We start from the raw sequence: 14,948 nt of genomic DNA, 5'->3' as shown, positions 1-14,948 counted from the left end.
CAGGATGTCTCAGCAGGAGAACGGGCATATTCTGGCCCTGTTGACGACCCACATGGGTGTCACTCTGATGCAGCATGATGAAAGTCTTTTCTTGCCTTGTCTTCTTTTTTTCCCCAAACAATATCAATTTCACTTGAACAGCAATGCAGATTGCGAACCTGAGCACTCAGAAGGCAGGAATTGCCAGAACTACCGCCTGCGTATTTTGCCTCATGTACCTCAGAGACCCTTCCCCGTTCGGTGCCGCAGACAGAGAGTACGCAGTTAATCATTACCTATTCAATACCTTCCTGTCCTTGCTGTTCAATATGCAACTCAAGGTCTTACTGCAAAGGCCACGTTACTCCTGACATTTCCTACCCACTGAGGACTAGCTTTTGCAGTTTACTAATCATTTAGCATGTAAAATAAATAGCACGTGCATCTGAGACTTGTGCACCTTTTTTCAAAGGGCTCTGATAAATGCCAGATGACTAGCAATCATTTCAGGCTTTCAGTGTTCACGCAGGGAAGGACAGTTCGCTCTGTGATATGCCTCACTGTTGTGGTTGGGAGGGTGAGAAGAGCTGCTGGAGGGCATTGCAGATCCCTCCTTACACTCACTGCTCCCTCGAAGGAGGATGGCCAGGGTACATATTTGGTGACGAGGTCTGTGGGGTGACACAGCTTCCACAGTACAGTCACTGGGAGCTGGATTAGGACCCTTTTGTCTAAGCCAGATGGCACAAGGGCCATCTCTCAGCTTTTTAAGCAAGATCATATATCTCTAATGTATAGTAACCATTCTGAGCAGAAAAGCCAGAGGTAGCTAGTCTTGGCCTGACTGTGCTGCCTTTGAAATGAATTGGATTTCTACCATTCCCTGCCGCTGGAGCAAAGCTTGTTCATTTTCAGGTGTCCTCACTGAGCTAGCAGAATTTTTTTTCTACAAGCAAAGATGGCACTGCTCAGGTTTTTCCTCTCCTATCCTATATGAAAAGTAGTTTTTTCTCATACAGGTAATGGAAGAACTGACTATTCCCATGGTCCACTCTCTTTCAGTGGGAACAGGGAGGAAAAGCACGTTTCTGTCCAGGAGGTTTCAACATCTTGTAGGATAGGGCATCGTGAGACCTTTTTTCCACATCACTCTTCTTACCAATCTACCACCTATTAAATTCCAATAAGCCTCAGCTAGCATTTAGGTCTGCAGCTCTCAGATCCTTCACAGATGTTAACTGCCACAGTCATTCCTCTCTCTCACATACAAACTTTCTGAAATGTCAGAAGTCACAGACACAGATGCTGTTGGCTGAAAATTGCTGGATCTGGTGCCACGTGAGTGCCATGACCATTATAACAACCATTTACCTTTAAATATACAGTTTCTAGTAGCAGTTTAGCACTGAAATTAACATCACTGTTGAAAAGATGGAGCATGTTATGGCTATATTTATTAATATAGCCTAAATGCAGAGGAGATTTGTAGTCTTTTTTTACCCACCTACCTTTTGCTCACCAAACATCTATTCAGCATATAACCCACCCAATGTACTTACACACAACTATAAACTGATTCTTCTCCAAATGCAGTATTAAAGAGAAGAGTAAATAAAAGAGAGAAAAAACATTACCCCTTCTATTTGCGTTTTACCTGCTGAATAAACAGACCAGCATAATTAAGTTGGAAATGTTTTTTTATTACTACTCCTACAGTATGAATTCCAGTTAGATCTTTCTGTTTTCCTATAAAAGTGGCACTGGAGTAGTAATGGCAATATTGATCAACACTGGTAATTTTATAGGGAATGGATACAAGATAAGTGCGAGGGACTGGACCCTATGTCCAGATGTTCACTTCCAGGCCTGTCTCTTCTTCTCTCACCCTATGGTTGATATTTGGAAACTGGTTAAGAAATATGTCTACTCCCAGGACAGAGAGAAATGTTCCCATTAATATTATCTTTGTTGCCTTGTGCTTCTCAGTACTGTACAGTACTGTCCACATTCAAACTTCCAGAAAATACTTACTCTTTCTGATTATATTAAAAAAAAAAAAAAAAAAAAAGAGCAGCTGGCAATTAAGTGCTACTTATTTACAAGATCTCAGACAAGCCAAATGGGTTCTCCCCTGTGTTTAACAACCTTTCCTTATTGAAAGTAGTGTTTAATTTCCCACTTCTGCCACCACCACTTCAACGATATTAGGGGAAGTGCAAATAGGGGCCCACAGATGCTTTAAGAACCACTTTCTCAATAGCTGTTCTAGTGGTAAGATGGTGGAGGGTGGCATCTTTTTGCCTGGTAATGCTAAACTGAGATTGGCAGCAAGAACAAACACTTCGGAGAGAAATAATCGGCTGCACACATTTTATTTAAAATATGAAAGAAATCAACTAATATCTTCATTAGCATGCTTGTGTAGTCTAGTGGCGATGAAGGACAGATCTCATAAGTTTTACAGTCCAGTGATCTTATATGAATTCTTTAAAAGATCCTAAATACTAGCATTGGCTTGCTGATTACATAGTTTCCAAATGTGTTTGATGCTATCATTACTAGAAACTCTGCTTCCACTACTAGGAATTGTGTTTCAATGGGAATTATACTGGGTAAATTGATTTTCTTCTCTAATGTAATTCTTCTAATTAAAATGTGTCAGGTCTTTTTATTCTCCTTCAAAATAAATAAAATATTTCTTCTTGAATAGGAAATCAAAATTTAAAGAAATCTAATTTGGTTTGTTGAGAAAGAGCATGCTGTATCATGCTCATTTGCAGCACCATGAAAGAAGAGATGGGATCATACAGTTCAAGTGCCATTGCCTGGTGAGGAGGTATCCACAATGGACAGGTACAGGTGAAAGGTTGGAGAAGATGAGGTTGCTGTGAATGGATGATCATGTCTTCTTTTGACTGTGCATCATACCAGGTGCCAACTGATTGCCTTGTAGGACAGATATGGGGGCAGAGGGAACATGACGCTCATGTGGGATCAGCCCTCTTCCTTTGATCAGGATCAGAGCAAACTGTAAGCCCACCTGTCCTCTCACCTATTGCCAGTAAAGTCAAGGGCTATGTAATATGCCAATCACCTCATTTAGCAAAAGTAGGAAGGAGCTTTATTGATGAGGTGCAGTGGGCTTTGGTCAGACTTCTCCCATCCACAGGCCACCATCAAAATCAAAGACCTTGTGTAATATCAGCTGCAAAAGTCAGAGCCCAGAGAGGGGTCCCTGATGCTAGCACCAAGTATCTATTAGTAAATTGGGAGAATTTGACTTCTGAGAGAAGGGATTGATTCTGTAAGGTTCCTAAGGACTTGGGTGTTCTCCTCAATTGGTGCAAAAGTCCATAGCTGACTGAAGAGAACTTGTCTTTCTTGAGAGCAAGAGATATACTTAAAAATTACTTGGCAAAGGAAAGCTGTAGACTGGCTCTTAAGCCATTCATTGCATCATCCATGTTCTCCTTTCATCTGCTGTCCAGCCCCTAACATTGCCTCTTGTAGTTTGTGTGGCTGAATTACTATACCTCATAGAAACAAAAGAAATTGAGAGCTAATTATCTGATATCTATTAGGTATTCTTTAGAATCATAGAAGAACATAAGTCAGAAGGTACATCTGGAGGCCACGCACACCATCCCTCTGCTCAAAGCAGGGGCAGCTCTGGAAGAGTTGTCTCAGTTTTGTTCAGGATCTTGCCCAGCTATGTTCACAGTACCTCCAAGAATGGAGAGTCCACAGCTTCTCTGAGCCCTTGTTCAAGTGGCTGGCTACCCTCACTGTGGAATATTTTCCTTATATGTAGAAATGTTCCTTGTTGAATAAGTTTCTATTCACCCTCAGCCCTTATCCAAGAAAAGCCTGACTTCATCTTCTCTGTAACCTCCCTTTAGGCAGTTTCAGTGTGTCTGTCCATCTGTCTCTTTTCTCATTTGGCGTATTTCTTGGGTTCAGTCCTGCCTGCTCCTACTCTGAGTGCTGTAAAGCTGTAGGACCTCTGCAGTCAATCTAATAGCAGGGGGAGAGGAGCATGGCAAACATCTCCCAAAGGAAGCAGCTGGACAGAGTTCTTCAGTAGTGCCACCATATGCATTCGCCCATCAGGTGTGTGTCCAGCTCCCCAGCCCCCTCTGAGGTGGTTAACCTGTGGAGCTAACATGTTCAGCATGGTCTTTGCCTCTGGCCAGAGAGCCAAGAAAACTCACTTTGCAGGTGGATGCTCAACAAGCAGGAGCTGGGCTGTTGATCCACATGCAGCTCTTCACGAGCCCAGGGCAGGGGGGGTCAGGGCTTGGACTCTTTCATCATTGCAAAGCCCATGATCCATCCAAGTAATGCCATCCTTGTAGTTCCTATGACACAGTCGGTCCCTGAGAGGTGGGAAAGATGAGAAACATTGCACTTTGACACTGAATTTCTTTTTACTCCCTTAAAAAACTTCACAATCATAGTCTTTATTTTAATAATACCTTCTCATACATTAGGATGCATGTATGTTACCCTTACTGCTGCAACATGGCTAACTTCCTTGAGGGCTCATTTCTAAAGCTTCTTTGACTTGTCTTTCACATTCTCCTGTTTCCTTGGTGATTTGTCTGGCCTCATCAGCGTCTTGTTACTAATGCATATTTGCTCAGCTGGCAAGTCACTTTCTCATTATTCAAGCCTGCCATGTGCTGGCCATTTGTGATACGAAATCTTGTCTGTCTTACAAAAAGAGAAAAACACTCTTCCAGACGGTCTGTGGAAGTACTGGGACAGGGATTTGTATTTTTATTTTGCAATTGGTTGTGTACCTCAGATTTCATTTTGATTCATTATTTCTTTTCCTTCCACCTAAGGAGGATTCTGAAAAGAAATATTTACCGTCCTTCCCCTCTGTATTTGTGAACAGCTTCTAAGAATTTTGAAACACTTATTTTCCTTGCTGATTTTTGCCCTTTTCCATTTGGCAAACTAACGTATTTTTCTTTCTATAAAATAAAGTTAGAAAAGACACAGCAAGGTTTTAGTTGGGGAAAAAAGAAAAAGAGAATAAAACCTCAGAAATTGCTAGCATAAGTGAGTGTTTTAATTTTCAGGTGAACTCTGCAGTCCTTTCAATGCCTGTGATTTCATACTTTTTAGATTTCTGATTCTAGTGTAGTTTAGGGGAAAGGGCTGCACTTTTGCATGAGTGAGAACTGCTTGCCAGGGTTACTGTTTAGTGTGCAAACCTTGGTTTCATTGGGACTGAAAAAGGTAGCCTTGGTTGGGATACAGCCCGCCTATTTGAGGCACATAAGTTTTGCCTTCATTTTAGGCACCTAGTGAATCAGAGCTCCTTGTTTTTCCTGTATAGGGCTATATTCCCTGTAGGTAGTAAGTGGAGGGTAATATGCTGCCCCCAAACATCATATGGGTGGGAGAATTCAGTTTGCCTGAGTTCACCAGGTGTCTAAGATGCCATTCAACTGACTTGGCTCAGTTAGGCTGTGTAAGACCATCCCTCTTTGGCTGATATACTCATTTCAGAAGAGTTTGCCACAGATCTTTTCTGGACACTCTGCAGCTACTCCAGAAATGGGAGAAAGAGTCTGTGCCTCCTTCCCATGGCTGAACAGGCTGGGTTTGCTGAAACTGCCTGCACAACCTGTGATCAAAGTCAGCGCTCCCACCTCAGAAGTGTTCTTTTGTCCGCGCTTTACTTCCCTTTCTTTAAGGTCTATGTAACCTTTTCATACTTCGTTTCAAGCAGCTGTAGAGAAAACCATAACCAAAATAGCAGGGGCAGGCCCATTCAGCAGTATAACTGCTAAACTTGTGGCAAATGCTGGTTTTCCTTTTTCATTATTCTGTCAGCCTTACAGTATCTTAAGTACAGCCTCAGGCCCTGCGGTCTCTTCTGATCTGCCTCCCTTTTCTTAGCATGCTGAGTTGATAGTTTCTTGCTGGAAACCATGCTTTCCTTCTGAGACCCTTCTCTGTCCTGCTGGGCTTGGTGTGTGACCACACTTCTAGATGTGTCCATAATTTATATTTAAATGTACACATGTAATGCTGCCTTTTTGGGAGAAATGAAGAACTGTGGGCAGGGAGGAAGAGAGGAAAAAGAAGGAGTATTTCATGGCTGCACAGTGGTAGACAACAGCAAGCTATTACTTTCCCTTTAGGGCTTCTCATATATTTCAAGGCACTGTGTGTTGTTCAGTTGTTAGCATTCTTGGCCACACTAGCACCGCATTGTACACAGTCTGAGTAATTCAGCTGGCTTCAATAATGCCATCTATATTTAATGTTTCAGAAGCTGCGAAGATTGGTTTAAGATGGTAATTTTCTATCTGCACTTGTGAGAGCTATGCAATATGGGCGGTACTGAACTGTCTCTGACAGAGATTCAGCATTGGAGGTGGGAATGTGTGAAAAAAACAAAATAAAACACACAGACCCTTCCCCCCATATAAAGAAATTAGCTACCCGCTTATGTACAGGGAGGATTTGGTCCTTATGAATGAAGGAAGCTTAACACTGGAGAGTGATATTTACCATGTCTATACAGAGCAGCTCCAGAGCTGCCACTGGAAACAAGCAATCTGTCTTGCGTTTTTTTGTCTAAAATGCATTTACTGTTCTCTGGAGAGACAACCTGTAGGTTAATTTTTTCTCCCTTCCTGTTTACTCTCTGGAAATGCCAGTAAGAGGATATCAGTGACATCTACCAGTCTGATCTGGACCTACTACACAGCTTCATCTCTTAGGGTCAGCCTGGCAGCCGTGGTGACAAACGGTTTTGGTTGCACACAGACCAGCTGAGCTTCCATACTGGTGCTGGTGGAGCTCTAGGCTGTGCAGGTGTCTCTCTCCAGGATCCTCAGAGCTGCGATGAGCACCGTGAGATGCTTTTCTGCTTCCTGACACTGGGGTTTTGGCTCAGGGAAAAGACCCTTGCATAACTTGCAGGGGACCCTCAGAGACCCAAAGAATTGCACACTGAGGACCACTGGAAGACAACAGAAGAATGAGCCAGGTATTTTCTGGCTGCGTAACCAAGAAGTCAGTCCTTTGCCTGAGGAAACTGGGGGACTGCTGTCTGAATGCCATGGCTGTGCCACAAAGTTGGGGACATCAGGGCTTAAAGGAAATGGCCAGAGAGGTGAGGCAAGATTGAAGGAAGGGACACTTTGATAGCTGTGCTGGCAGTAGCTGTGAGACAAGCCAGCAGGATATAACAGGTGGGAAGCGGGGTAGCCAATGCTGGGTGGGTGGGTGGGCATGGGGGGAAGCTCTGGCAGAAACGCTGGGTGAGATGGCAAAGTAGGTGGAGCAGTACCAGACAGCACAAACATTAAAACCAAGAAGAATTTTTTATTTTAATTGATCATGGTGTATACTTGCAAGCAATCTGAAGGGAAGAAGAAATATCTATAGGATCAATTTTTAATAAACACATTATGTGAAAAACAAAATAATTTTGAATAATTAAATACCATCATCTTGGCATCATTCATTACAATCTTTATGGAGAGGCTGTCTGCTAATAAGCAGGCATGACAGCAGTCCCTGTTACGAAACTTGCCTCATTCCTGCCAGTGTAAGATCCTCTTCCCATTTGCTTCTAATTTTGCCAAACATCACGTGTTTGTGCTGAAAATTTTCAGGCTGTTCGTCTGTCTCAGGCTGATTTTTTTTTTTTTCAGTCAAAGCTCTTTCTTCATTTTCCAAAATGAGACTAGAAGGGAAAAACATGCTGTTTGGCAGGTATAACTCCTTGTTACAACTTCCTGGCGGTGGCATCAACCATTCAGGAAAAAGAAATCTCAGAACCTGACCCATGCAAAATGAGCAGGTTCTGCAGCTTTTAGAGATAAATATGAAGGAGAGAAAAAGAGAGAAGGTTAAACCCCCAGGGGATGGCTACAAGGTTTAAACAATTCTGACATCTTTGGGGGTTGAATGGGAAGGTCCCAGTTCTATGAAAGAAAAACCTTATGTGTGACTGGGAATATGGTACCTTAGTTACAGATACTCTCTTTTCCACCCCTGTGAAAATGAGACCCATTTGCTGTCTTTGAAAATATGAGCCTATGCACACACAGCAAGCCTGCAGTAGTTGACAGTTAAACCATTAAGACTGCTGGAAGGTTTTATCTTATATCAAGTCCTTTGTAGCTCATACCACAACCAGAATGCACACTCTTTTACCCTGGGGAAACCGAGTGTGTTGGATGCTTTCCTGGGATTCCTGTTCCTGGCTGGTCCAGAGCCAAGTACAAAGATGCAGAGACGAGAGCATCTCTCTCTCTCTCGTGCTCTCAGAGAGTGTCGTCCACACCACTTCCTCCCATGCTCGGACAGTTTTGGAAAAACTGCCTCAAACACATAACAGAAAAAGTCAGGATCAAAGGAAGAGGGATATAATTAGACTAAATCACAGTGGGAGATCACAGTGGGAGATATGAAAAAAAAAAAATAATAGTGGAAGTTTGCGAGCTGATCTGCGGTATGTAAAACTTGGCCATGGAAGAGCCATGGGGAAGGGGTGGGTAGGATGGGGAAGGAGATTTCCATTCTGGTGGAAGTGTAACATGTTCAGCCCAGAAGCGAAACTTGGTTTCCCATTTATAACAGTCATCAGTAGTGAAAAGGCTTTCCAGGGGCAGAGATGGACTGAAAACACACTTGGGATCTTCCAGATGGGAGTTTATATTGTTCAGAAGCATGGGCTCTAGGGTTTCTCCCAGAAGCTGGAGTAAAATCTCTGAACCAGGATAAAGGTGCAGTCTGGATGGTGGTGATGTTCTCCTTGGATATGCATGGCTATTCACTTCCTTCAGAGGCTGTGGAGCAAACAAGATCTCTTGTGAGGTCCTCCTCAAACTCCCTTGTACTTGTAGCACCACACTGAGACAATGACGATAATCAAATGCCATGCTTCAAGGTTTCAGCCAATTGCCTGCAGATGAAAACAAGGGCTTCCCTTCCCCAGTACATAATTGGCTAGATGCATTCCTGGCTTTGTGTGAGGATCATTTCATTCATTTTGGCTCCTCCCTTTGAATCATCAGAGGCTAGCCACACTGGTGAGACATAACTGTGCAGAGAAGACTCTGAGATGAAGGGCAAAGACTCCTTTCTCTTAACAACCCTCACCATGTTCAGGTGTGTAAGGTCAAACAGGTTGCAGCTGGGAAGGAGAGGACATTTCACCAGCCCCTATTAGGTGACACATCTACTTACCAAACCTCAGGTCTCTCAGCTAGTGACCCTTGAAAGAGCTTATGCTATCTTTTTGATACCTTGTATGCTCTGCTTCTCTTCCGAGGATTGGAGTCCCTTCTTTCTAAATTGCAGACATCAGCTAGAGCTGTCCTGGGTGAAGCTTAATGGTCTGTAATAACAGGAGGTTACATGAGGTTACCAAATGGTCCCTTCTGGATTAAAAAGTTATGAAATGTCTGGAAAGCTGTAACTGTGCTAAGGACCTGCATGGGTATCAGTGTGTGACATATGACAGTATACACAGATTTGGTGTATCTTCTGAAAATGTAGGGAGTAGTACCCAACAGGCAAGATGAACGCAGGCCTGAGGTGGCGATGCATTCCTGGTCAGGAAATGCCAAAGTAGAGCTTTCCACACAAAAGTTGGTTGGGCAAGAGCCTCAGTGGAACAGACCTTGTTATTTCATGTAAAATCTTGAGATTTGAAATGCTCTTGTGCTGTGGTAGACTGAATACACATACCTGAATGTGTCTTGAAGGCTCCCAGGGAGCAGTCCAGGCGGCAGGATCCATCAAAAAGCTAACCCAGCTGGACTGTAGAGTGTGTGAGATATAATCAGACATATACCCACATGTATTTTTACTTCAGTGGCTGAATTAATCCATCATACTGGTGTTCACTTATAACAGAAATACGCTACCAATAACTCCATCAGTCCCTGAAATTTCATCTGTTTCCAAGCCGCTCTGAAAACAATACTGGCACCAAGTCCTTTGATGCCTGGGACTTCCAGGGCAGTGCAACAAGGCCAGGGACTATTTCTAGGTTTGCTATCTGTAACTTACCAAGATGTTGAACACCTGCAACATCGGTTTGAGTCAGAGTTACCAGTCCTAAGCACAAGCATAAACTAAGCTTTAGATGCTTGGATACATGGTTAGATCAGTAATGCAAGTTAGTAAAGCAATTCCTCGTTCAAGTAGTCCTTAAAAAGGAGTGTGCTTACAAGCAATATGTTGCTCCAGCAAATCATAGGTTCCTTGCTTGATTGCTAAGGGAAAGCACCATAAACTCCTTTTTAATCTCGTGTTTGTCTCCTCTTGCTCTTCAGCAGTGTCTAACATTCATCGCATCAATACAACAAAATATAATTATTTCAGAATTAACTAAATCTACTGACCTGCTCTTGACAGTCACAATAAATCCATGCAGAACCTAAAGCTACCCAAGACCAGGGGACATGGGCTTTTAAAGATGTCCCTACATCCCAGAATTCTCTTCATAAAAATAGGTTTTGGTCACAGCTTTTTGTTTTGACAGTCCAGATCAGCAGTCTTCCTGGCTGAAACATTGATTGTAGGGTGTCAGTCTTCCTGATCTAATAAAATATCACAGCACAAGGGAAAAAAAAGGAAAGCTTTTGTCTTCTTGGCAACTCAGTGTGAAAGCTTTCCAGAATATTGCTTTGCATAGAATGAAAATGGCTGTGGGCCAATGACTAATTATATTAAAGGGCTGTGCTTTTAAATTATTTATGTACCATAGTGTTTACCCTAGTATTATTAAAACCACCACATATACTTCCACAAATAAGATTTTGGTTCAGATGAATGTGACAGTCGCTCTGTGGGTGATATACTGTACCAGGAGTTTCTACTTTAATGTAACAAATAGCTTAACACACATTAACAGATGCATTACTCGTGGAGCACTGCTGCAGAAGGAGATGCAGATGAAAATAATTTACCTCTGGTCCATTTAGACACAGCAGGTTATGCAACAATAATAAATGTAGGAGCAGACTGCAAAGCATTGTTTGAAATGAGGATTTATCAAACTGAGGATTTAAAACTGCTTTGGATCCAGATGATGCTAACCAGAAACTTCTTTTGTTTGTGCAGCAATTGCTGAGCATACAGGAAGAATTAAATAACAAAAAATCTGAACTGGAGCAAGCCAAGGAAGAGCAAACACATACACAAGCGATGCTTAAAGTCCTGCAGGAACAGGTGAGTGTTTCTGGTGGGAGAAAAATGCTGGCTTAGGCATGCTAAGGGGACAGAGGACTCATGGCTTCATCTCCAAAATCCATAGGAGTCCGACCACAGAATATGCTGTGAGCAAGACCTAAACTTATGTGGCCTGTGTGTCTGCTCCGATTAGCATTTGTGAACACAGCTGAGGCTAACCCAGAGTTTGAGAAAACAGAGTGAAGAGGGACCTTTATTTTATACTATCCAATACTGAATTTCATGTCTTGAGTAACATTTCCTCTTATGTTATTCTACATAGATATCAGTGATGTGTGTTTTCACTCTGGATTTAAATAAATAAGGGAAGTAAAATATGCTTGAAACAAAACAGCTCTTTCTTTTAAGACTAGTATTGAAAAAAAAAAAAAAAGAGCTTAGCATCTCCTGTGTTATTCATGCAGATATGAGTATACAAAAAACTTTATCATAATGACAGTAAAAAAGTAGTTATCAATGCAGTTATTTAACCAGTGAGAAGCAAACCTCTGTAAATCTGATTATCACACCTTCTTTGATACTAAAGTGTTCTATGACACTGAGAAGTATATTTGATAGAATTGTTTTATAAGCATGGTACGATGGATAGTTACACAACAAGAAGAAAATTTAGTGCTAAATCTGTAAATTTAAAGATGAAACAGTGCATTGTGTGCAAGCACAGTGTGCACAAATACATGTTGTCTCTATAGACCATGTGGCTTGAACACACTGAAATCAGAAATCCCCACCTGTGCTGCACATGCACAATCTCTGCTTTGAGACCTTATTTTAATCTTTTCTATATAAACTTTGAGCTACAATATTTAGTGACTTGGTTAAGTATTTGCAGTTTAAAGACTGTGGGATCTGAATTGCTTAGATGGCAGAGATTCAAAATGCTGATGATTCTTATGCTCAAGATTTTTCAGCATGTATGTCTGAATATGTCTGCAGACAGATTTATACATTTAAAGTACATATTGGGAAAAGTAAATTATGCTTATTTCAGGTTTTTTTAATGCTCATTATTAAAGCTGTGACATTGTTCCACATCATTGTCTGGTGACAAATATATTCTAGAAACTAATAATTTAGATTCTGGAAAAAAGCTTTTATGTTCAGATACATGTTCTTAGCACTAACCGTTACAAAGATAACCTCCTAAATGAGAGCTGATGCAAGACTGTTGTAGTTTAACCCCAGCCAGCAGCTAAGCACCATACAGTCGCTCGCTCACTCTCCCCCTCGGTGGGATGGGGGAGAGAATCAGAAGGGTAAAAGTGAGAAACCTCGTGGGTTGAGATAAAGACAGTTTCATAGGTAGAGAAAAAGCCACACACGCAAGCAAAGCAAAACAAGGAATTCATTCACTGCTTCCCATCGTCAGGCAGGTGTTCAGCCATCTCCAGGAAAGCAGGGCTCCATCACACGTAATGGTTACCTGGGAAGACAAACGCCATCACTCCGAACATCTGCCCCTTCCTTCTTCTTCCACCAGCTTTATCTGCTGAGCATGACCCCATATGGGGTGGGCTATCCCTTTGGTCAGTTGGGGTCAGCTGTCCCAGCTGCATCCCCTCCCAGCTTCTTGTGCACCCCCAGCCTCCTCGCTGGTGGGGTGGGGTGAGAAGCAGAAAAGGCCTTGACTCTGTGTAGGCACTGCTCAGCAGTAATGAAAACTTCCCTGTATTATCAACACTGTTTCCAGCACAAATCCAAAACACAGCCCCATACTAGCTACTGTGAAGAAAAATAACTCTACCCCAGCCAAAACCAGCACAACTGTGTTACACAAAATGTCATGAGGAAGAATGGATTTGGTAATGACAGAATCTTTATAAACACAGAATCCACCAGATCTCTTGAGTTAATTGCATCTCATTTACATTTTACATGGCATTCAAGGTATAACATTATAAAATGCTTTAAAAAAAAAAAAAGAAATTTCCTGAAGTTATTTTATATTTTGGTAGCAATTAAATGCTGCAAAAATGAATAGGAAGATCTTACAATACGGGGCCCCAGTAGGGACCACCAGGGCAGACTTCTGAATCTCTGCAGACTCCTACTAATTGCGAATCAAATGTGCACTCATGCTAGGCAGACAGACGAAACAGTAGCTGGAAGAAAGGCAGGATGGATCTGCATTTCTCTCGAGAATTAGCTCTGAAACACGCCTAAGGCCAAGACTGTAAGTAGCCAGAATTCCTAAGGAGTGCTACGCAGCCAGTGTGCTTCTCCAACAACCCTGAACCAGTTCCAAAACTTTCCAGAACAGCAGAAGCCCTAGTGGTAATGACCCCCACTTGCCAAGGCTCACAGCTTTCCTTTACAAGCACCACAGCTCATCTGTGTGTTTTATCCACAATGGGTATTGAAAATCATCTGGTGGAGTCAAGTAAATATGAGCATTTCTTTCAGAAATAAATTGCACCAGGCTCCTGTCTCGATTATATGACTTGTTTTTGTGATATGTTTGCTAAAATCTATCTTTTCATCTCAAGCTGGCAGAGGGATCCCAGCCTGCCTCACCACGGGCATGCTTGCACAGAGAGGTGCAGCTGCGTCTGAGCACATCTGCAGGCTCAGCAGCATCTCACGTTGATCCGGTTGCACTAATCCTGCTGCGTCCAGGCTGGGACATCCTGCTGGGAGAGGTCCCGTTTGCTTGTGCGCCATGTTGCATTACTGTCGCCAAGACACTTCTGGATCAGATCTGGCCCATGGCCGCTAGCTCTTGTCGGAAGGATTCACGGCCACTGGTTTGTTTCAGACCTACCCCACCACAGCATTAGATGCATCAGAAACTTCCAACCCCTCAACCCTTCTCCTTTCCTTTCAGGTAGGCCCTTGGTTGTTATTGGCACTAGTTCAGTGTGTTGCCTCAGCATGCTCTCTGCTGGTAACATCACATTCACCACCGACCTGCAATGGAGCCTGCCTAGAGGGTAAGGCAAGTCCTGCTTTTCCAATATTGTATGTTTTTCTGAGGTTCCGATTCCAACATTTCACTATTTAGGATGTGAGAGAAGAATGTAATTTAAATCTTAATTTAGAAAAAAACAATATTGGAAAAAAAGGGACTTTACCCCTTTAGCCTGTGGGAGTGCAGCTGCACATTCTCTACCTGCAAGTTTTCCACCATTATCTCCACTGGTTCGCCTCCACCTCCTACTGCAGTGGTCCTACTGTAGATGTGGATGCTAGCACCTTCTTGCCTGAGCTCTGGCATCCTTTTCTGAGCACGGCAGGCAATAAAAGAGATGGAAAGGCTCAAGCATCCTGTCTGCTTTAGAGTTAGATTAACTGGTGGAGCAGTGCCAGGGTGGTGATGGTGGGAAACAATGGTGAGGTGAAAGCCTGCCAGACCAACGTAGGCTAGAGGATGAGCCCGCTCTCCTGTCAAACACACATGTGGCTGACAGGGGAGTGGTATGTCACCAGCAGAACGCATGCGGAGCAATGCCCAAGGAGCCAGCGGTCACCAAGGGGTGACAGCACTTTATCAGCCTGGAAAAGGAAAGGCGAAAGGTAAGTAATGAACAGCACTCCCCGAGCACTCACAACGTGGCATTAGCGTGCAGAGCAGTTTTACATACCCGAGCATGCTCTCCTGACCTCATATTCAGATGAGTAATTCAGCTGAACTCACCAGGACTGCTCACGTGAGGTGAATTTCTATAATGAAGAATTGACAGAATCAGAAAATGTCTCTCTTGGTTGCACCGCGATGCAGAAATACCTACTTTGGT

At 42.8% G+C, this 14,948-nt stretch overlaps 1 protein-coding gene across 8 annotated transcripts in view; it reads left to right on the top strand.

Annotated features, from left to right (window-relative positions):
- The window catches only part of ENOX1 (ecto-NOX disulfide-thiol exchanger 1), a 369,896-nt gene that overhangs the window by 329,752 nt on the left and 25,196 nt on the right, over window positions 1-14,948 (top strand). For all 8 annotated transcript variants that reach the window (XM_087756887.1, XM_087756894.1, XM_087756890.1 and 5 more), the window contains one exon: window positions 11,086-11,193. In XM_087756887.1, coding sequence (XP_087613013.1) covers window positions 11,086-11,193 — 108 coding nt within the window. The remainder of the gene's footprint in view (window positions 1-11,085; window positions 11,194-14,948) is intronic.

This window comes from Nipponia nippon, unplaced genomic scaffold, assembly GCF_047370975.1.
Source record: "Nipponia nippon isolate SJK-2023a ecotype South Korea unplaced genomic scaffold, ASM4737097v1 scaffold_2, whole genome shotgun sequence".
In the NCBI taxonomy this organism is placed as follows: Eukaryota; Metazoa; Chordata; class Aves; order Pelecaniformes; family Threskiornithidae; genus Nipponia; species Nipponia nippon.
This window is presented reverse-complemented; position numbering and strand designations above follow the sequence as displayed.